General features: G+C 38.0%; 1 protein-coding gene across 1 annotated transcript in view; it reads left to right on the top strand.

Annotated features, from left to right (window-relative positions):
• LNPK (lunapark, ER junction formation factor) overlaps window positions 1–23,029 on the top strand; it is an 83,303-nt gene extending 60,274 nt beyond the window's left edge. The window contains exons 9-13 of the mRNA XM_063429765.1: window positions 1,275–1,499; window positions 16,671–16,776; window positions 19,375–19,445; window positions 20,721–20,873; window positions 22,063–23,029. Coding sequence (XP_063285835.1) covers window positions 1,275–1,499; window positions 16,671–16,776; window positions 19,375–19,445; window positions 20,721–20,873; window positions 22,063–22,253 — 746 coding nt within the window. The 3' untranslated portion in view covers window positions 22,254–23,029. The remainder of the gene's footprint in view (window positions 1–1,274; window positions 1,500–16,670; window positions 16,777–19,374; window positions 19,446–20,720; window positions 20,874–22,062) is intronic.
• The last annotated feature ends 498 nt before the right edge of the window (window positions 23,030–23,527 follow it).

Here is a 23,527-nt window from a genome sequence, read left to right as displayed (position 1 = left end):
CTTCATCTACCCACACAAATATGGCGGCGCCCAAAACCTAGGCCCAGGCACAAAATAAAGATAAAAAATAGGTAATTTGGGGGTAATTAGGGGGTCAATTAGATGTAGTGGAGTCGGGAGGGGGGTTAAAAAGAAAAAACCCGGGATTCGGCCATGACAGTGCCGCTTTAAGTAAAAAGGAGGTTTCTACAAGTGTAAAATCATCATTTACTATAGATAGATAGATATCTCTACAACTTAAAAATTGAGGGTCTATTTTAATCACGGAGCATGAAAAAAAAAAAGTGAGTGGGAGGAGTTATACTTACTTCTGGCCTGCCTTAAACTGCTAGTCTACCGCAAGGAGTTTGAGTCATCTATGAAAAATAATGCAAAAATTTAGCAGATGTAAAAATCACGTTGAACAGGGTAATTTGCACCCAGCAAAATTGTGTGCGTGTGTGCCCAGAATTTAAATGGAAACACAAAGATGCAGCTTGTGGGTTGGATTAGTCCATCTAGAGCAATTGCTGAAGCCCTCAGGTCTTAAGTGCAGTTCGGTCATATGGGAATTTTCATACAAGTTTGATTACAACTGTATCTGCAAGTCCATTATTTTTATTTGGACACCTTTTGGTTTAGTGCATGTAGAACCTGACAGTAGGCTAAGGTTTCAGGGTGTCCCAATTTAACAAGTTAATCTGTAGCTACCATCATTGATATCCCTTAGATCTGGTAGAAATGTCCCCAGAATCCTTGTCCTTGGTTTAACTGCAGGTTTGTGAGGCCTAACACATTTAAACATATGTGTAGTAGTAAGTGCTCTATATTGGTGGATTGGGGAATGCACATAAGTGTGTAGCAATTAAATATACACTTTTTTTTAGGAGCACTAATTATCCAGCACCCAAAATCTTTATTATACATTTAAACATATATCGTTAATGGCTTTAGTTTCTGGGGGATAAATGGAACTTAGAAGAATTTAATGCACATGAACTGTTAAGGTAAATTTGATTTTTAGGATGCCTTATTAAACCTTTAAGGTAAACAAAATGTAATGTGTAATGAATATTGTAGAACATGTTTATCTTGATGATTTAAAAATGATAAATCTGAAATTTCTCTCCTTTTTTGTTTCATGTATGCCACTGTCTGGTAGTTTTTCATGCACTTTGCCCCTTCAATTTTCTTCTCCTGTTCGAAGTTTATAATGTCACTTGAGTTCTATTACTTTCCTCTCAGCAGGGCGTAATGAATCATTAAATTCTTATGTACTGTAACACTTCTCTTAGATCTGCGCCAGAGGACGGCAGCTCAAAGAAACGTAAGTGTGTCTACACCAGTAAACCCGAGCCAGGGATCTCCACAAGTTGCAGGGCTGCTGGCGGCAACTCCAGGTCTTCAAAGGGATACTCCAGCTCCGGGTGGCCCCCCTGACCGAGCTATTCATCCAGCAGTCCAATCAAATCTTGTTATGAAACGACCTGGATCTCCTGCAACTCCAATATCTGGAATGGGTAAACAGAGCACTTACTGTTATTTACAGTTTATATAGTTTTCTCTGGTTACCAATAAACCTGGTAATATTCAAACGCTATGGAAATAGGTTTTCATTTGGAAATAGGACTGCAGTTATCTGATTAAGCAGGAGTTCCATATTCAATTAGCCATAACTCTTTACAGCTGGCACCTAGTGATACTGCAGCCTATTGCTTGAGCTCGTTTAACTGTTATGGCTTCTTTGTTTAAACGGCAATAAAACTTTGCAGTATTCTGTAGTCAACGATATATAACATACCTTTTTACAGCCTTGGGTTTAGGAAAGCTTCAGATTTATATGGATCCGTTATAAAGGCAAACACGTCTAGAATATATATTCTTACTTTAAGAATGCCTGCAGTTTGTAACACTTTTTTTTCCCCCTTTCCTTTTTCTGTCTCCTTCTTTTTTTCCTCTCTTCAGTTTTCTAATAAAAGATTAATTACAGCAAGCTAATTAGATTGAGGCTGCCTATTTAAACATTTAAATTCCAAAGCATACTGGATTAGTTTTTACATTAAATAATTCGTACCACAAGATTTTGTATTTATTAAAAGTTAAGATCTATTTAATCTAAACTGGAGCTGTCCACTATGCTTGGACATTGAAGAACTTTTGTAACTTGTGGCTAAAATGAAGTGACTTATAAGATATGGAAGACCATGTAACCACATTTTAATTCTAGAGTTTGGATTTGGGCCACTTATTAATTACTCATTGGATGTTAACATGTAAAATCTTTGTGTAAATTTATTTGGTAGCATGTATGCTTTACCCCTTAAGAAAAAAGGTTTTTTTTTCTGAGACATGGTGCTTTTTGGAACTTTTTGCTGTGTTCATTACACCAGAATTAAAACTTTCTCATTAAAGGGACACTATAGACACCCACACCACTTAATCTCAATTTCAGAGGAACTGCAATGTTTACAATGCAGGGTTAAGACAGCCTCCATACAGCCACTAGAGATGAATCTTTTGCATTTTCATGGAGTTAAATGCCATTGGACATTGTCATGCTTTGCATTAGGACATCCAGCGTCTTCAAAATCCTCATAGGAAAGCATTGATTCAATGCTTTCCTATGTGGAAATTCTAATGCGAATTAGGTCCTCCAACAGGGAGGGGGGGGGGGGGGCGCCACAGAGGCAGGACACGATAGGGTTAGGAATACAGTTTTGTATTCCTAATGCTATGGTGTTCATTTAAGTGCATATATACATATGCATTTTTTTAATTGACAAGTTGAGCTTTCATACAATTTCCTATGTTAACAGAACACAACCTTATGAATAAAATCTTAAAGTGAAAAAAATGGAAATAACACTTTTTCTCAGTTTTGTTTATAATCTACACAACATGTGTAACTAAAGAAACAACTTAAAATAGGTTTACTTATTCATCTTTATTGTTAAAATTACCAATATTTCAAGGATTTTACTTACGTTTTGTAAGTTATAGGGCAAATATTGCAAGGCGTGAATTCGTTTTAAAGAGAAACCTTTGCAGAAATTGGTGTGCTAAGATTAGAACTTCAATAGCCGTTATAGATCCCAAACTGCTACACAAACTATAAATTTGTAAAACATAACCTCTCCTGGGTATTTAACTAGGAGCATTTTTATACTTTTAATTCAGTCATTTTATTCACAAACCGTATAGGGTATATATTTGGTTTTTATTTTCACACACGTCACATGAAAATTTTTTATGGGAAATTTTACAAACCATGTGTGTCCCATTACTGTACTTACACCTATTTGTATCCTGTTTTTCTCCATGAGAACAATACCCAACATGAATACATTTGCCAGGTTTTTCAGGGACTTGTGGAGTCAAATAAGACTTGTCTCACGGTCTAACCTTGGCTACCTAGCAGCAACTCTAATGCAGAGTGATTTCCCCAGCTGATGTCACTGCTGATATCACAGTAGAAAATGCTCTGTTCGTTTTGTATTGGGTGATTGAAGGTAGGTCTTCCATTTATGCTGCAAAGCTTGTTCCTGCCTATCACACAGTAATCTGCACTTAGTAGCATGCAGAAGCCAGTGCTGATCACTTTTGACATGGAGGCATGCAGGGAGACACAATCTGGATATTTTAAATTCACATGAGCCTCTTGAGGACTAAGAGATGAACTCTAAACTACCCCTTAGTTTTAGGGAATCCCTGTGGGTGAACAGTTGTTTATCCACTGTGGTTTAAAGTGCTTTGAGCAGTATTTTCTGTGATTGATCCACAGAGACTGTCGGTTAGTGTGGGACCACCACATTTGTCCCCAGCTGACAGAGGGAGGGGGAACCCCTTGGTATCAGTTAGCCTTGATACGTTTCAGACATGATGTTCCATGTTTTCATAATGGTAGTCCTCCTCCTCCTAAACCTGGGGTATATTGGCTCTTTTCATGCAACCATTTTACCAACAATCTATGGCAAATGTAAAAAAATAAAATAAAAAATGATTGGTGATTTTTTTGACACCCATAGTGTGACGAAGTGCCCTTCGCCACTTGGGCCTGGAGAGGACTGCTTGCCAGCCTCTTGCCATGTGATTATGGTCCCTGGGAGATTGGGCCCTTTAAAAACAGTATTCGGCCCTAACAGAGTGCATGTCACTCATTCTGGCCCTTTAAATACAGTGGGGCCATTCGGTACTTGCCCTGTGTGAGCAGTGATACCCCCAGATAGCTATGCCATGGAGCCTATTCATATAATGAAAGACTATGGGAAAGACTTTGGCTCCATGGCAATTAAACTGTATTTGTGTGGTCTGCGTGCCATTCACCTAATAATGTGCACGCAGACCTGAGCTATCTGGGGATATGTTACATGTCTGTGTTTAATGTATAAAAAGTAACTTTATGTATTTTAAAGTGTTTTACTGTCTTTGTGTAACCATGTGCTCAATGGAGTCTGCCTCTGTCCCTGGATAATTGGATTACTTCCCCCCATTGTCTCCAGGATAGAGGCCTCTGTGAAACCTGTGTGAGCCAGATTTTGCCATGCTGCCAGGGGTTTTAAAAGATACTTTACTAACTTTTGAAACCCTGGTCTGATTCATGCCAATTTGTAATATGTTGTTCCCCTGAATTGATTGATTGTGGATATGTATTTTTATGTGAATGTGATGTATGGTTTTAGAGTTATGAAAGTTGGGTAAAAAGTATGTTTTAACTGTATGTATAATGGGATTGTGTCACACTAAGGGGAGGGGATGTGTGGGTTGCACCCGTGATACTATTGGTTATTTTTATGCCTCCCCCTGGGTGTGGCCTGTATGTGTTCACTTGTAATAAAAACCAGGCTGGGTGTGCCAGCACCTCAGACCTCTGCTTGACCCTCAACACGGAGCCTTGTCTCGTTCTTGGGGGGATTCACTGTATGCTGATAGAGACTGATTGCCAGGAGTGTAAGCTGATTGTCTGCTTTTCCTGTTCGTCTGCTAGCAGCTATTCGTGAGGTTCCAGTTCGGAGTGCTATTTTGTATCCAGTTTGGGAGTTTGGTGTTCTGCAGTAGCTGTGTCTGTCTCTCAGAAAGGGGCATATCGCCTAAACGGATTTTAACCCCTTGTCTGCTGAAACGGTCCGTTACACATAGCAATTTAAGAATACATGTACTGAGAACTTTAAGGGTTGCTGCCAAAGAACACCCCAATATGTATTCAGCAACATCTCCTGAGTACTGTGATACCACCCATGTACAGGTGTGTCGGGTTCTCTAGGGGCTAAAAGACCTTATTTGGAGGGTGCGCATTCCAGTTTTCCAACTTGGAATTTTCACAGCTGGTCATCCTGCACCCATGTCCCATTTGGGAAATTTTTGAAGCCGGCCAATGTAATTTACCCCGCTCAAACCATATATTTTTGAAAAGAAGCCACCCTAGGATATTTCAAATGGTGTTATTTTAACACTTTCCATGCACTAATTCTACCACCAGGCTTTGTCAAACCTTTGGGTATTCAGTTTGTGTGTGTTTCATACACATTCTACTTTAGGTATTGATTCTCAGCTTCATTCTCAGCACCCCAATTTTTTTATTTTTTTTTAGCAACATCTGAGTACCTATGCATAGGTTTGTTGGGTTGTTTGGGGGAGTTTTTTGATGCAATCGCATTAGTCAAAAAATTGGAGAAAATGTGTGGTGGTAATTTTTACATTTTCATCTTTACACACATTTATTTTGTGTGTGATTTTATGGGAGCCTGTTGTTGGTTATTTCTAGAAAACACTCCAGGTTGTTTTGTGCAAGGCCTCCTGAGTACACACATGCCCCTCATGCATAGGTTTGCCAGGATTTTGGGAAGGTTCAGTTACAATTGTATGACTTGTAATTTCTTCTGATAGGCCTATCTTTAGTTTGGGGCATATCAAGTTTTATTATTGCCATGAAAGTGTACACATTTCAAACGTAGACACCCCAAGGTATTGTATATGGAGTGCTTTTTCTAGCCCAAAAAATTGGAGAAAGTGTGTGGTGGTAATTTTGCAGTTTTCGTTTTTACACACACATTGCTTTTTGACTGTGATTTAGGAGAACCTGTTGGTTATTGCAAGAAAACACTCCAGGTTGTTTTCTGCAAGGCCTCCTCAGTACACCCATGCCCCCACACATAGGGTAAACGTAACCCCCAAAAAACTGAAGGGCAAATGTACATTTTTTTATTTTTTTTAAATGGACCAGTGTGTGGTATCGTTTGAAACAGTCCCCAATGCAGAGTCCAGGCTGTCCAGGGCAATCAGGAAAGTAATATACGGTATCTTTTCTCTGCCTCCTCTTAAAACAGAATCTGCCTTTTTTTGGGGAGATTCTGCTTTGCCGCAGTTGGGGGGATTTTAAAAATAAAATGTGTAGCCCCAACTCTGCTCTCTCCCATCACCGCCTGGGGAGCGAAATGATCTAGAGCTGAAACTGTAAAAAACTTGTGCTCTGCCACGTACAGAGACCTCCACAGTCGATTTTGGAAAGAAGGTACACATCCTTCTTGTCTCTGTACTTAACTGCCAACAGCTCCTTTTGGGGCAGAGCTGAGGTCTCCCCCCTTCGTAGCTGGGTGCGTGCAAGTTGTCTTGGGAAACCTGCGCGGTTCTTTTTTATTGTACCACAAGCTACTGTATCAAAACAATACAATAGCTTGAACAAAGGGACACTTGTATAAAAATTGTCTGTATACAAGTGGTACCCTTTGTTCATCAGGGGGAATTATCTGGTCCCAGACAATCTTGCCACTGGTTCCCTGGGCAACCTGGAGGGTCAGGGTGGCTATCCTTTCCCTCGTACACCCGGAAGGCCTGAGTATACCCAGTGTGACGAAGTGCCCTTCGCCACTTTGTCCTGGAGAGGCCTGCTTGCCTGCCTCCTCCCCTGCGACTATGGTCCTGGACTATATTGCACTGTAAACCCTGTATTCAGGCATATGGACTTGTATTAGACTGTCTTTTACCCTTTATCTATGCTGTAGGTTTGGACTGCTAATATAACCTAACAGCCAGGGGATTTAGGCGAATATATTGCATGAGAATACCATTACTGGAGAATACAGCCGTTCGTATGATTTCATGCGAATTCTTTGTGCTCTGAATAGGTGGCCGCCATTTCGGGACTTTTACACGTGTTCGCGGCCATCTTGCGTGCGAACAGCGGTGTTTGCCTGTGAACGCATGGAACTGAAATCGGAAGCGCAAACAGGCGAATACCGCTAAGACCTCCAGACATCCAGAACTACGTACGGAAACTACCGAACGACCGGCCGTTCGGTAGTTATACTTAACTTAGTATGGGGATTCTAGCGACCACAAAGATGCGAATGGATGGCAAGAATTTCGTCTATTTTACCGTGCGAACGGAGACCGACCGCAAGGCCAAAACTCATGGAACTATTTTCGGCTAGTTGGTCTGTGCGGTCGGTCAAAACTTTGGAGCCCTGTATCTCCCGAACCATCCATCCGAATGGGCTGATTTTTGGACAGACTGTTCCCCTGAACAAGGGCTATTTGGGGATACCAGATTTAAAGCTGTACCCCCTGTTTTTGGGGTACATCCAGAACTTGGGTAAAATAATGTATGTTTTAATTGGGTTATGTGTTTATCTGAGGGGAGGAGACGTGGGGGTGTTACCATGCATGTGATTGGTCAATTTCATCCTCCCCCTGGGAGTGTCCTGTATGTACCTGATCCTAATAAAAAGCAGGCTGGGTGTTCCAGTCCTCAGACCTCTTCTGACCCTCAATACGTAGCCTTGTCTCGTTATTGGAGGGAACTGCTATATCACACTGGGGATTGCTATGCGCTGCATATTCCCCTGAGCTCTTAATCACTTAGCTCTTGTAAGAGCTTGTTCCTGTTACGCTCTCCTGGAGGAGAGGTCTTCCCCACACGTTCCTGAATGCTGAAGGTTCATTCCAGGGTGGACGGAAGACGGCGCGGCTCCAGTTAAGCTACGGCGGTTGTGGAGCCTGCGGTGGTTGTGGTGTCGTCTGCAGTGCTTGGAGTCCTCTGAGAGCGCTAGGAGCATCCATCAACGGAGGGTACTCGGTCGGGGTACACGGAGCTCCGTTACACCCAGTTTTGCTATCACAGCGCTTATACACATTTACACCATACCTGGAGCGCTTGGAAGGAATATACTGCTTGAATCCCAGCCTTCCCTTATAGTTCATCAGGGATTCATCCACACATATATTCCTTCCAGGTGTATAAGCCTCTGCAAACCTGGCAGCGAAGTGGGTAATCAGGGGGCGGATTTTATACAGCCTGTTAAACTGGGGATGCTACCTAAGGGGGCACAGGCTGTTGTCGCTAAAGTGCATGAAATGTAGAATCATTTCATACCTCTTCCACTTCCTGGGAGTAAATGGGGGTAGAGCAGATGGGGCTACTGCTTCAGTAGGAGCGGATGGAGGGCTTCTTTATGATGCCCATCAGCATAGTCAATGCCCAGAATTTTTTTAATTTTGGCACATCAATGGGTGCCCATTGCTGCTTTGCCAAAAAGGAGTCCGGCTTTGCAGCATGGATGATCGGCATATAAATTAGTTTCTGCGACAGTGTTCCCCAATATATCATCGCCCAGAAACGCTCCATAAACTGTTGGGGGCTAAATCCTGTGACATCCACATTAATGCCAGAATTTGCAGTGAAGGGTGGGATATCTGGCTTCTGGCGATGAGACACTACCCACTCCTCAGCAGTACTGCCAGCTGGAGCAGCACGTCTCCTTCTGGCAGGGGGACTAGCAGCCACAGATACATCATAACTAGATACATCGCTAGCAGCAGACACTGTATCTAGCGTTGTATCTGAGCACCTGGCAGGTTCAAAGTCGGGGTCGGAGTCTGGCATAGACGTGTCAGACTTTAACGCAAGATGGCATACGCCTCCTCAGCGCTTTGTGACCTCTGTGACATGATCACAATAACTTTACTTAGTGATCTGTCACTAAAAATATTAATCCCTAAAAAAAATAAAAATGCAAAGATAGCAAAAGATAAGTGCTGCTGTGCAAGAGCCGGTGATCTATACAGTGATCACTGGCAGGATAGGTGTTAATAGCTCTGAACGTACCTGATATGTCCGCGGTTGGGAAGGGGTTAAAAAGAAGAAAAAAAAGTAAAAAAAAAAAAGTCCAATGTGCTGCATTTTGCAATTAAAGTACTACTGATTTTTGCTACATTTGTTGCCAGATCTACCATCCCTTTGGGCACATCAGTTTTTAAGGTAAAGTGTTACACTAGTTTCACGGAAAAACCCGAACTAGGTACTGGTTTAATTTTTGCATCCTAATCTAATACTAGATACTCCGGCGCAAAACTTCTCCTGCGCTGTTGTAGTGTAAAGTGATGTCTGGGAAATTAAATGCTTATCTAAACATGTTTTATGTGAACTGTTACAAACCAGTGCAATATTCCTTCTTGCATAACTAATATTAGTAAAAAGCAGGTCCTGACCAAATCCCTATATGACATACAGCTTTAAAACATTTTTACTATCTATCTTCTATTTGATTAGATTGTATTATAATTAGTTCCTGCCTTGTAGATCTGGCTGTATGGGGAAGAGTTAAAAGGAAGAACAGAATGTAAGAGGTTAACTATTAGAGGTCATAGTGTGTCTAGTTGCTTGCTGTGAGCAGAACAGCTGGGAAGCCTCTCCAGTTTTGCATGGAGCAGCAGATGCCAATTTAGAATAATCCTAATAGTCTCGTGGATGGGAGGAAGGGAGCAAGGATGTAAAACTTTCCGGGTTACTTTAAAATTTAAATTCTAACTTTGAAAAGGCTTTGCCGATGTCTGTTGTGTAGTACTGTATAATTTTAGTTTTAAACAATTGATCCACCTGTTTAACGTACTCTCAATGTAGAGTTTTTATCGATACTGCGTTGTTTGCTTTATATCCAATTTAATAGTCTCCTTCTCAATTGCAATGCAAACTTGCAAGACCAAGAGAATAGGTTTGATTACCTGCATTAAGGAGCAATATTCATATTTAACACAATTTGTAGGGGGGAGGAAAAATAAATCAATTTTATCGCTCATTGCAACTGTGATCCCATATGTTGAAAAATTAATAACCAGCAGGTAGTTGAGAGTATGCCAAGCCTGCAAAAATGACCAGTCTTACAATGATTGCTTTTGATGTTTATATTAATTACTGTTGTCCGTAACAGCATGAAAAGCAAGATGCATGGCTGGAGACACTCATGAATCTAAGAGCAATTAGCAAATGTAAGGAAAAAGTGCTGGATAAATGCCTGATCTATGGAATCTGTGATGCAAGCTTAGCATGTGCTAGTGTTTACCTTGCATGAGCCAGGTTTAGCCTGGCACTACAATTGTCTAGACCCAAATAATAGATAATAAAGTATGTGAATCTGTAGGCGTGTATTTTTTTTTGTTATATATTATTATTATTATTATTATTTTAAGATTAAAGTTTTGAGTGGGTTTTGACAACATGGTTTGTCACCTAAAACTCTAATAAGCAACTGTGATGTTATTTTACAACCCAACTGCATCCCTCCCCCCCCCCTATATTCTTTGTGAAGCTGTGCACAGTCTAACATACAGCATAAATCATCATGAATCCAAGAAGGCACATGTTCAGCACCAATGGAAAGAATGCAGTGCATAGCTTATAGTTTAAAGTTGCCATGGTGAACATACTAGAACTACCAGAGAAGTAACAGTACATTTTCTATGTGCTTGTCTCTTCAGCCCAATTAATGCTTTAAAGGGTTACTCCAAGCACCATAACCACTTTACTGTTTTGAACTGTTCCGTATGAAATGCTGCACATGCGGAAATATTTAGGTGTAACTCCACCTCTGGCAGCGTAATTGGCCAGGCTGGAGTGAGCGTTCCTGTCAGGCTTATGTCAATTCTGTGCATTTTCTATACCCAGAGATACATTAATTAGCTGAGAGCACTCTCAGTCGATGAATGATTGTCAGGATCAGCATACGGCTTACCCAACTCAGCAGTAGCCGGATGTAGCCATGCCAGCATGACAGGAAACCTTACACACTGAGTATCCCAGGTAAGTGGAAAACATCTAGGATAAGGGCATCTTTACGTCTAATTGACCGGCTGGAAATATTCACTGGCAATAGCATCCTATTACAAATATAAGCATGCCTATAGGTCTTGCAAAAGGGCAATTAGAGGGCTAATAAAGTAAGATGGGTGATTTAATCAAGGAGAATCGGGACAAGGCAGACATTCTAAAAAAAAAAAAGTTCTTCTGTATATAGCGAAGATGAATCTATGGCTGTAGATTTACAAATACCTGTTACAAAAGCCTTACAGCAAACAGATGATGGTTAACACAGGATAAAGTCCTTCAGAAATTAAAGTTAATGTAAACAAAGCCCCAGGTCCAGATGGTATTCACCATCATGTGCTTAGGGACCTTGTAGAAATATCCATACCACTGTTTTTAATTTTTCAGGATTCTTTTGTTTTAGGAGTTATACCAGAGGATTGGAGAAAAGGATGAGGTGCCTACTTAAAAAGGATCAAAAGCTCAACCTGGAAACTAGAGACTTGTGAGCTTAACATCTGTGGTCTAGAAATTTATGTGAAAGGTCTGTTAAGGGATAATATTCAGATATATATTAATTTTGAAAAAAATATAATTATCAAGAATCAACATGGTTTTATGAAACCCACAAGCCACCTATACATTAAATGGTGTTCAGTTAGGGATATCATTAAGTTAAAAGCACTTGGGAACAATTATAGGTCATAAACTAGGCAGCAGTATGGAATGCCGGTCTTCCATTGCAAAAGCTAGTAAGGTGCTTTCATGTAGAAAAAGGTGTTTTGATTCACTTATTCCAAATATAATTTTGCCTCTTTAAAAATCACAGGTAAGACCCAACCTTGAATATGCAATGCAATTTTGGCCACGAGTTTTAAAGAAGGATTTTGCAGAACTAGAAAAAGTCCAGAGGTGGGCCACAGAATTTATTAGGGGGATGGAAAACATTAGTTATGAGGAAAGGCTAGAAAAACTGGATTTGTTTTCTAAAGAAAAAAGCTCCTCAGACTGAAAATGATGACATACACCTATATACATTGTACAGTGCTACGGAATTTGCTGGCGCTATATAACTATCAAAATAATAATATACAGGGTCAGTACAAACTGCTATGTGCTAACCTATTCGCAGTGATCTACAACAGGCCAGGTCACCCATTGCAACTGTAAGAAAGAAGTTATTTTTTTACGGTAATACAATAACAAGATGGTGAATTCTTTGACTAAAGAGATTGTGTTATCAGATTCTATAGATAATTTAAAAAAAAAAAAGGGCTGGGGTGCTTTTTTTTTTTTTTTTTTTACATATTTCTGAAATATTTCATGTTTTATAAAAAAAAGTTTGTTTTTTTTGAAATCACTTTAATTCTAATCAACTGCAGCAGCTATGGTGCACATTATTTTTTTTATTGTGGCTTATTTTGGAGAATTGCTTAGAACTAGTGATTTTGACATTGAGTAGCCAGAACCAAGTATTCCAACTGCCTAATTGGATTTTTTTTTTTAATGTTTTGCATGCAGTCTCTGCATACGCTACACACAACTAGGACAGAGCGCACCCCTCTTCCAGATCAAGAACGATGGCTCTGCCATTAACAGGACATATATGTTCTATAAGCAATATGTTGGGTGCGATTAGTTAACTCAGCCATTCCACTCATTTTATATGATAATAGAACTGCTTGTTTCGTAAACTCCTGCTCTTGTGAGGTAAGGTGCTCTTCCTGGTTAAGATCTTTACATAATGCAGTTAAAAATTGTGGGTACATTTGGCACCTCTCTAAATATGCTGCTCTGCTTATGCTACTCCTTTATTTATTTTTTTTGTGTGTGTGTGCGCGCGCGTGGACTTTATTTTGACAAATTTATGAATCTGGCAATGGTATGTCCTATGATGCAACTGATGTCCATGAAACTCTACATGCTTCTGATTTTTTTTTCTTCTAAGTGAATTGGGGCAGGGTTAGGAAGACTCTGCAGCTTTAACTTGTCACCATTGCTGTTCGTTAACAGTTACCACTGGGCTCTTGCATTCTTGGTATTTCATTAAAATATAATCTTTGTAAAATACTAATGCTGACTGTCTTGGAATTTACTTGACAATTCCAAACCAGTCCATAAGACAAAGTACGAGCAACTTTATCTTATAGGCAAGCCTGAGGTTGACAAAGGCAAAGCTGTGCTGTCTACTTTTGTTTAAATCCAACAGCCAATTGTGAAGACTGTTGGATGTAGGCATCATCTTGCGTCTTTTGGCAGATGAATCATCAGGGGCTGAAAAGGCTATCCTAGATGAAGATGGCAGCAGGCACGAGGGACAGTTGGGGTCAAGTATATCTACCTTTGACTGCAACCAACAGGTCTTTTGGAACAATCTGTCGATGCTTGCTGCTTTTTCACTTTATGGGAATCTCCATAAATGTACTAAAGATTGCCTTCATACTTGTATGAACATCTATACATACTATCATCGCCTCTGTTTAAATGGCCAGCATAGAGCAGGATGATGTCCATATAGCAAGGTGTCATTTATTGTGGTTATGCATTATGAACCATTAATGATGTGAAAATTAACTAGTGTTTAGCTCCTTCATCCAAGCTAGAACTTCTTTTTGCCTTCATAAATATCCCATAGAGTTTTAAAGGCAGTGCAATCACCATGTAAACCTATGGGATGTTTGTTCTTGCTGCCTATAGCATGTTGACTTAAAATAGCTTGAATGCCTTTTGTATGATTTGACGAGCACTCTACTTAAAGTCTAACACCATTTTGTAAAGGCTGTATAGCTATATGTATAGAAAGTGGAATTGCACAACTGTAAAATTGAGTGTTTAGAATTGTATTTCTGGTAGAAATGGTTTTGTCTGTTTATCCCTCCTCTCTTTCCTATGTAATCAAAAGTTTACTGAATAAGCTGGCTCTCAATGGGACAAAAATTTGTTGCACCGATGAATGCAGCTCTGCGTACCCCCCTGTATAAGTTCTGACAAGTGGTTATCAATTCTGATCCCATGTGCTGGTTGTGTGCACAGAGCAGCTTCAATTAGAAATGCCATATGGTAACCTATTTTTCATGAGCATGAATCAAAATTGTTTTCATGCAGCCGTGGGAAAAAAATATATAAAAAATTTAGGGTTAGCTTAAATGTTAATTTAAATTAACTACAGCATTACCAGCAGACCGGACATATACCGGAATTTCTTATACTTTTTTAGAGTTGCTTCTTGTTTTTATGTTGTCAGTGTTAATATTATAATTTAAATATTGTGTGTGTATTATTTAAAGCATTCATTTTTTTTTTGGACACTACTTCAAAGGACTCCTCACTGCCCTAATACAAAATAAAAATCACAATTTAGTAGATATACCACAAATGAAAATGTGCATGCATCTAATTAGGTATTTTTTCATTTGGGATATATCTAAAATCAGCCTGCAAAATCTGCAGTTCTCTTGTCTGCTGCCTTTGCAAGCCCTCTCCTAACACCGCGCAGACTTTCTGTGGCTGTCCAATCACAGACTTCCCAATGCAGCTTAATATGTTTATGTAAGTCAGGTGCTCTGGTCAATTGCTACCTATTAAGTTTAGCTCCAGTGTGTTAACCAAACCAGGAAGTAACCTGACCTGTTGTCAGCTTGAAACCAAATGGGTTGTAACCAGGTTAATTTATAAAATGGTCAATTTTTATTGAAATCTGCACTTTTTGTAAAAAAAAATAAAAATAGGACCTGTTCTTCGCACACAAATCTTTTCTGCAAGCTAAAGTTGTTTAGGGGTCTGGGGTGTCCTTTAACATTTCTTTTAGACATATGAACCACACAAATATTTTCCTGAAGACATTGCTGTTCCCCTTGAAATCCTTGCACTGTGTCTCCTACTCATACAGCTGTTAAAGGTACCTTGTAGTTGTCACTCCTTGTGGAAAATCTTACAGTATTTTGGAATCTAAAATATGTAGATATATGTTTAAGTTTCTCATCGTGTTGGCTACCATGCTGTACTCGGGTAGATGTAATACACTTGAAATAACTCTTCTACTCATCTCAAGTAAATACGGCTGAAGCACATGCAGTGAGATGCAGCTGCAGTCAGCAATTTAAGTGTGGTGTTGTTGAGGAAATATCCTCCTTAATATACATTTTGAAAAATGTAGGAGTGCTAAAATGGTACTAAATTTGCTGCTGCATGTCTTCTCTGCCCATCATAACTCAATTACGGTTATAAAGTACTTGCTCACTTTTGAGGTAACAGGTTTTTAATGGCTTGATGTGAATGTCATTTGGAATACTATTCACAAACCGGAACTGCTGAGCTATATATTTTTTAAAAATGTTTTAATTGAAGTAAATTATAACAGGGCTCACAATCTCAATCCTATGCTACTAGACAGACCGAAAAGTTACTTGTCATAGCTAGCCTTGAGGGTCCATGGCACATTCACCAGGGATAAATTTCTACTTGACTGGGTTGAATGGTAAGGTAGATGAGTGGAAACTTAGAGCTGTCTGTCTGTCTATTTTAAAAACGATGTCTGTCCGGAATATAAAATACAAGAAGCATTGTACATAGGACAATGACACCCCAGTCCGCTTTAAAGTAGGCATATTGGGAGTTCACACAGTTATCCCAGAGTCTCTTCCACGGTCCAAAAAAACTTTGCAAAATCCTTTGTTGGAATCGTCATCAGCTACCTCGTAATATTTACCTGAATCTTAGTCGCTCAGTCATTTTAAATGTGACGGCTACACAGTACACATGCTCACTCAACGGCGTCTAGCACCCCCACTAACTAGTACATAGAAGTCGCAATTCATGCATGCACATTCCAGTCCACTCTCCTTGGCTGCCAGGTTACATTGATGTCTCGCAAACCATTCTTGTTATATTAACAATAGATGGACCTTTTCCGGACATACCTCACATGTGTATGTGTATGTGTATATGTATCTATCTATATACACACACACACACTACAGATTAATAAGGATCAGTACACACATAAAAAGTTTTAAATGTTATAAGGTTACTTAAAATCCCCCCTCCGCAAACAAATATGGGAACTCAGTTCCACCTTAGTTATATTGTGTTAAGCCCATTTTTAAGCCCAAGCTACATTTTTATAGGTCAGAAATGAGCCATTTTAATACTTTTTTATGTCAATGTTAATGTGCTACACAGGATTATAGAGACTGAACTAGTACAAAAAACTTTAATTGTCCCTTGTTTCAATGCTCAACAAATAATAGTCCTTTAACGTATATTCTATGTATATATTCTATGTGTATGAAGTACCCCCTTTTCAAGAAGAATATGTATTCTAGTGCATGGTTGAATAACTTGCCATTGGAGTTTATGGTGCTTGTAACTCCCTTACATATTTTAACATTGTAACCGCTCAAGTCGAAAAGCATACAACCATGCCAAAGACATGACTATAATACTAGAAACTTTAATTGAAGTGTGAGCCTTAGTATTACAAAATAAATCACTTGATGTATTATAGTATCTAGGATGTTTTTGAAAGCACTTGAAGAGTCATACAGTAACGTGTTAAACAAATATAGTCACATTATTATCGTAGTCATTACATGTCCTTTCTTAACTTTCTTTTAAGCTATTCATCCTCCAGGACCTCCATTGGCAAGACCAATCCTTCCTCGAGAGAGGGGTGCATTGGATAGAGTTATTGAGTACTTGGTCGGTGATGGCCCTCAGAACAGGTAAATATTACATTTCTATGGTTGTGTATTTCACAAAATGTGTCTTGATAAAACATTGGCATTCCCACATGCAGACTTTTTTTTTTATCATAAAGACATTAGTTAATACTAAAATATGACTTGGCATACACGTGCACAAATGAAAATTGGAGCATTTTTCAAACAATGTTTTAAGGCTGTTTGGATGCCATTGTGTCCACTATTTATTAAGAGCCTCAATATGGGTGGTCTTAACCTGTAGTTATTAATTTTTAACATGGGAGACCTATATGTTGCTAGCTGCATCATGGCTTATATGTTTAAAGGAACACTATAGTCACCTAAATTACTTTAGCTAAATAAAGCAGTTTTAGTGTATAGATCATTCCCCTGCAATTTCACTGCTCAATTCACTGTCATTTAGGAGTTAAATCACTTTGTTTCTGTTTATGCAGCCCTAGCCACACCTCCCCTGGCTATGATTGACAGAGCCTGCATGAAAAAAAAAAACTGGTTTCACTTTCAAACAGATGTAATTTACCTTAAATAATTGTATCTCAAAATTGAACTTTAATCACATACAGGAGGCTCTTGCAGGGTCTAGCAAGCTATTAACATAGCAGGGGATAAGAAAATCTTAATTAAACAGAACTTGCAATAAGGAAAGCCTAAATAGGGCTCTCTTTACAGGAAGTGTTTATGGAAGGCTGTGCAAGTCACATGCAGGGAGGTGTGACTAGGGTTCATAAACAAAGGGATTTAACTCCTAAATGGCAGAGGATTGAGCAGTGAGGCTGCAGGGGCATGTTCTATACACTAAAACTGCTTCATTAAGCTAAAGTTGTTCAGGTGACTATAGTGTCCCTTTAAGCAACTCTCCTTCATATTAAGTAAATGCCTGGACACTTATTAGGGAGCATATGTGTATAGTGGATGGGGTACTCTCCCAAAGGGATTAGTATTTATCTCTATACCATAAAGTTTGTATCTGTGCATAATGTTTAGTGCATGTCCTAACCGACTTTTTTTTTTTTTTTGCACGTCAGGTCAGTAGTATTCTGTAAATCCCCAAAACATTGATACTACTCGCACAACATGAACATGGCTGGTCGTTGGTTATTGGCATATGTGTGTGTGGTACACACATCCTTTTAATTAATTAATTAAATAATACTATTTACACATGTGACCTTTTTGAATGAGTTCACAAAAAGTTTTTCAGCCTTTTATATGAAATTAAGAATTTCGCCGTCTAGTTGTACGCTGGGAAATACTACTTAGAACACATTGTTAAAAATGTGTTCTGTAAAAGAGATCAGAGGTTAAAAAAACAAAAAAAAAGTGTGTAACACAATTTAAGTTCTAACTTCAGCTGCAAGACTATATTGTGTAAGACACTGGTTCTATATGGGATTACATTTTATGGATCATTAATACATATAATGGCTTTTCTATACCCATTAAATAAGTTGCAGATGCGTTAGTAAAGCGGTCATTAATTTGATCATCATTAAAATGGAGAATGAATGAAATATAATCACGGTATTAAAACTGAGTAGAGCTTAATTGCTTTTTAAAATATGCTTTTGGGAGATGTGAAGAAACTATAAGTGCTTGAGATGGAGATGAAGAGTGCAATTTATTATGTGCAGTTCTTAACTGGAGCATACCTTCATTCTGGCTCTAATAATAGATAACACGGCAATCCTATTTCCTACTGTGAAAAAAAATTTGAGGTGAAATACTCTCAAACGTGACATTTTTGGAAATGTTTATTGCAATATATTAAAAGCCAATGCAAATACACTTTTCTGTGATTCTGAGAGCAAGAATCTTTTGTATTGAAGTATATTATTATATAAAACATTTAGATTCACATTTATGACCAGGCAGTGTTCATTTTGGCAGCAAATTTCAATTTAGTTTTAGTCAGTCTTTTGACTAAAAAGCCGTTTTAGTCGACGAATTCTCCAGTAGATTTTAGTCAACCAAATCTCCAGTAGATTTTAGTCGACCAATTCTCCAGTAGATTTTAGTCAACACAACTAAAATCTAATGGGTGTAGTTGAAGCCTCTCTTTTGCCTCTTCCCCAGGCCCTCTGTGTCTTTGTGTCCTCCCAGCCCCTCTAGGTGCCTCTCTCCCAAGCCCTGTTCTGTCTCTTTTGCCCCTTCCCCAGGCCCTCTGTGTCTTTGTGTCTTCCCAGCCCCTCTAGCTGTCTCTCTCCCAAGCCCTGTTCTGTCTCTTTTGCCCTTTCCCCAGGCCCTCTGTGCAGTGCTAACTTTGTTGGCAAATTTCAATTTAGTTTGTCAGTCTTTTGACTAAAATGCCATTTTAGTTCTAGTCATCTGAATTGTTTGTTTTAGTAGACTAAATCTAAAAAATTTAGTCTACTAAAATTTGACTAAAATTGTTAGTCGACAAAATTAACACGGTGATCAGGATGGCTTATATTGTCAGTTAACAGTGAGAAATGCATATCTCTACTTGTACGTCTTTAGTGCACATTGATTGCGTTTTGTTATTTTTATAATTGTAACTTTTTAGTTGGAAAACGCAGTTTTTGTTTGACAATACTAGTTTTTGTTTTTTTTTGTTTTGTTTTTTAATTGTTCTTTCAGATATGCCCTGATCTGTCAGCAGTGCTTTTCTCATAATGGAATGGCCCTTAAGGAAGAATTTGAATACATTGGTGAGAGTGAATTAACCCTTTCGTAAAACAAAAATATATTTGGCCTCATTAATAAGGCATATATTTTTGCGTGCTCAAAATGTGATCATTTTTGCCCAAATTTCTTTTTGCAGAATGCTGCACCATAAACCTGGTTCCTTTGCCACCTCGTACCAGAAAGACTTCCTTATCAAATGTGTGCACACAGCTGTTTTGAATTCACAACCTGAATTGAAAACAGTGCAAGAAACTGTAAACAGGTAGTGAAATCCTTAGTATAGGTCTCGCTGGGTGTGCTTTCATTCAGTACTGTCAGTGGCTGAGCTCTTTGTATATATTTAATAAGGAAGTATTTTTTTTTTGGAGTGAGGACTGTGGCTCAAGGGGCAGGCATATGTTCATTTTTAAAAACTGTAAAAATTTGAGTATGCAAAAATATGGCATATTACTGAGATCAGAACTTATCAAACCTATCAAATGCATTAAAGTTGTATCAATGCCCGACCAATATATTAAATGAGGAAGTATTATGGCATATCATGATGTATTATGCTGAAGATGTAGGAAGAAAAACCCATTTCTCTGTCAAGACTCCATTTTGTTTCTCTCTATCACTACAGCAAACTGTAAACGCTGACCTCATCCTACACTCACCCTGCACATGGCCTTTAACAGAGTTTTAGTTTAAACTACTCTGATTCATTTTAGTAGCCAGTCAGGGTGAGTTAAGTGCTCTGCAGGACTTCTTTGTCTGATGCAATAGGTGTGTGTGTATGCTGCCCTCTCTCTTTTTGCTAAGGGTTATGGAGGTACTGCAAGAATATTGGAGCATCTGGTCTGTCTTCCAAACTGACCTTTGGTCTTTGGACAGGGCAGGGGATAGGGGACATTGTAGTCTTGGCCCTGGTTTATTGTGAAGATGTTTTTTTTTCTTTTCTTCCAAAGGACAGCCACACTTTGCACCTGAAATGTCTTTAAGAACAATCATTCTCCTGCCAGTCTCTTTTCCTTTATTTATGTGTAGTAACAATAATTTAGGTTGAAAATGACTGAAGTCCATTGAGTTCAGCCTAGTTTGTATTCATCTGTGTTTATTTTTATTTTTAGAGCCGTTTGGATGTAGTTGCAGTGCAGATTTGTTTGCATACATCCTCAGAATACAAATTCGAATTCATTTAAATACAGTAATATATCAGTTTGCTGTATGGAAACCATATCTAATTTTGCTACAATATGTTATAGCTTACTAAAACAAAACACCATTTTGATAGGTACCTAATCGCTATATTAATGCAGCTTTTAGGTGTGCTTACTGCTATTTCCTGAATCCTGCCAGAAAAACACGACCTCAAGCACCACGACTTCAAGAATTAAACTTTGAGAGAAGGCCTCGCTCTGACTCACAAGGCTGTGTTAATGAACAGCAGTTGAAAAGCCAAACTCCTGCAGGTATAACTGAACAATTGATTTGGGTAAAAAAAATGTTTCTAGCAGAGATTTTTCACATTGCTCACTAATTAATTCTAAAATAGTGCAGAATTTCAAGTTCTTTTCATTGTGTTTAAGTAACTTTTATTCTCATTTTATTAGCGCCAAACTTCATTCACAAAGCAATCTGTCTGTGCTTTTATGCGATCATAGCATCTCATCCACTTGAATATTCTTTTGAGCCAATGTTGGAAAAAATTTGCTTTAACTTAAATGTGTGCTGACTGTCTCCAATGTGTATTAATTGTATTGTTTGTTTAGCATTTAAGGCCATTCATGATCATGTTGAATTTTATTGCTTTACATAGATTTGTAATAAAAAGAAGTATATGTAAAAGTATGAGGAAAACCTAATCCACACTTTTGGTGCATGACCGGATCTTTCAGCCATATACAGTACATAGACCTTTGGTAGGACGGTGTTTGAAAACATTCTCTTTGGTCTTCCCTGGTTCATTCCCTGAACTGAAGCAGTGACAACCATAACAAAACGTTTTTTTTTTTTTTTTTTCCCCAAACACTGTTTGACCCAAGGTTCATATATGGCAAATAATAAAGGTAGAGATGAGGTTTTCAAATTTTTTACATATATCAGATTTAGAAATTTAAAAAAAAAAAAAAATCTTTTTGCAAAACCTGACGTAATGATTCTTATATTAAAAAATAGTTTTGAAGTGACAGTTGTCCTTTAAATGTCTTTTTTTTTTTTTACCATACTGGCGCACACCTAAAACTAGTTTTGAGTAATTATTCAAACTACCTAAAATGTTGCAATGTCCATATTATGTTTTCATTAAAGTGCTTCTGGCACTCAACAATATAATGTGTCTAAAATATATTTTTTGAAGCATACTACACTTAACAAAGAAGTTAATCACTGAATTGAGATTGTTTGAGTTTACCTTTGCTTACGATCATGTCCTTTATTTTTATTTTTTTTATTTTTTTAAAGTAGATTTGCCATCTGCTTAATTTTCCTTTACTCATAATGACCTGATGTATTTCTGTAACTTTTCTATTATAATTATGAATCTGTGAAAAGGGGATAAACTGGCTATTATTCTAGGATCAAGTTTGGAAATACATTAGTAAAAGTATCTACTCAATATTTTATATATGTTAAATCCTTAATCTTCTCTACATATTTCAGAAACCCCTGAAGAGTCAGAGTCTGCAGAAACTTCAGTTACCGATGAGTTAGGAGAAGACGAAGTGTCATGTACTGAACAGCCAAGTGACAAAATACCTTTCGAAAGTGCAAAGGAAAACACTTTAGTGCAAGATTTTAAAGCTTCCAACGAGGTTGATGAGAACGAAGAGTCCTTAATGGAAACAGAATAAATTAAATAAGTGCCTTTGTTTACGGCAGCTTTTTCCTCCTTTTTTTGAGTGGATTTTCTTCTAGAGATATGACACCTTTTTTATAATTCATGTTAGCTTGACCTGCTTCATTACCAGAAAGCTGTGCCATATCTATTGGAGGTCGGTGACAATATAGCACTGGGGAATGTATTCTACTCTCTATTAATCTGACCTGTAGGTCTGTATGGGTCAGCTATCTAGCATGGGGTGGGGGGGAAGAAAAAAAAAAGGCAAAACTATGTTTTATTTTACATTTAAGTATTTTAAGAAAATAAGCTTGCAGGTTTATTTATTTTACAGTGAGTGGTAAGGGATTGGAGGATCATATATATAGACTGATTTTGTACCAGGGATATGTCTTACAATTTGCATATCTGTGAACGTCTGGATGTTAAAATGGACCACTATAGGTACCAAACGTGTGAGCAAATTTTCACAGCGAGCAATAGAAAATAAAGCACTTTTTTTTTTCTTACAATTATTGCTACAAATACAGTGATATTTATAACAGATTGTGTGCACTTACACATTGTCAATGTCCAGATCTCTTCCTGTAGCTAGCTTACAGGTTGATCACAAATGTACCTTTGTATTCTGTTTAGTTCATGTTTACATAAAATAACATAGGAAAAGCTTGCCATGTACTTGAATACTAGATGCTATTTATAACTGAACAATGATGGTACAGAAGTCGATTGTCTTGCCTTTTGTGTGTTTATATTTTGTTAAGTACAAATAAAGTCTGATTTATTTAATTTGGGCGACTATTTCTTAAATCCATAAAAAAAAAAATGTATATGCAGGAACTGTTCTTGTAGACTCAGGAATTATGGCATCTTTAGATTTTGTGAAAAAAAAAAAATGCTCAAAATTTTAGTGTGAATGTGCACACAACTAACTATTACTGATCTTGAAAACGTATTTCTACTTGCGGGAGCTCTTTCTGCTTTGAGAGGTTTATTGCAGTAGGTTGAAAGTGTCTAGTTAAAAATATAACCGTTACATATTAACTGTATTTATGCAGACAAAGGAAAGGTAAAGGACACATACAATAATTATGAAATTTTTTAGCGCTATAATGTTCCTTGAAGATGGTAGATCAACTATTTGTATATATAGATGTGAATACTAATCCAAGGTAGATTAGAAGGTTTGCAGAAGTTTTAAACCTTTAGTCTTGTCCAGAAGGCAACATTTTATCATGAACACTTCTGATTAACTTCATTTTTAAAAAAAAATGTTTTGCTCCTTAA

The sequence above is a fragment of the Pelobates fuscus genome, chromosome 8, assembly GCF_036172605.1.
Source record: "Pelobates fuscus isolate aPelFus1 chromosome 8, aPelFus1.pri, whole genome shotgun sequence".
Taxonomy (NCBI): domain Eukaryota; kingdom Metazoa; phylum Chordata; class Amphibia; order Anura; family Pelobatidae; genus Pelobates; species Pelobates fuscus.
Note: the sequence above shows the minus strand (reverse complement) of the source record. Positions and strands in the feature narration are given on the sequence as shown.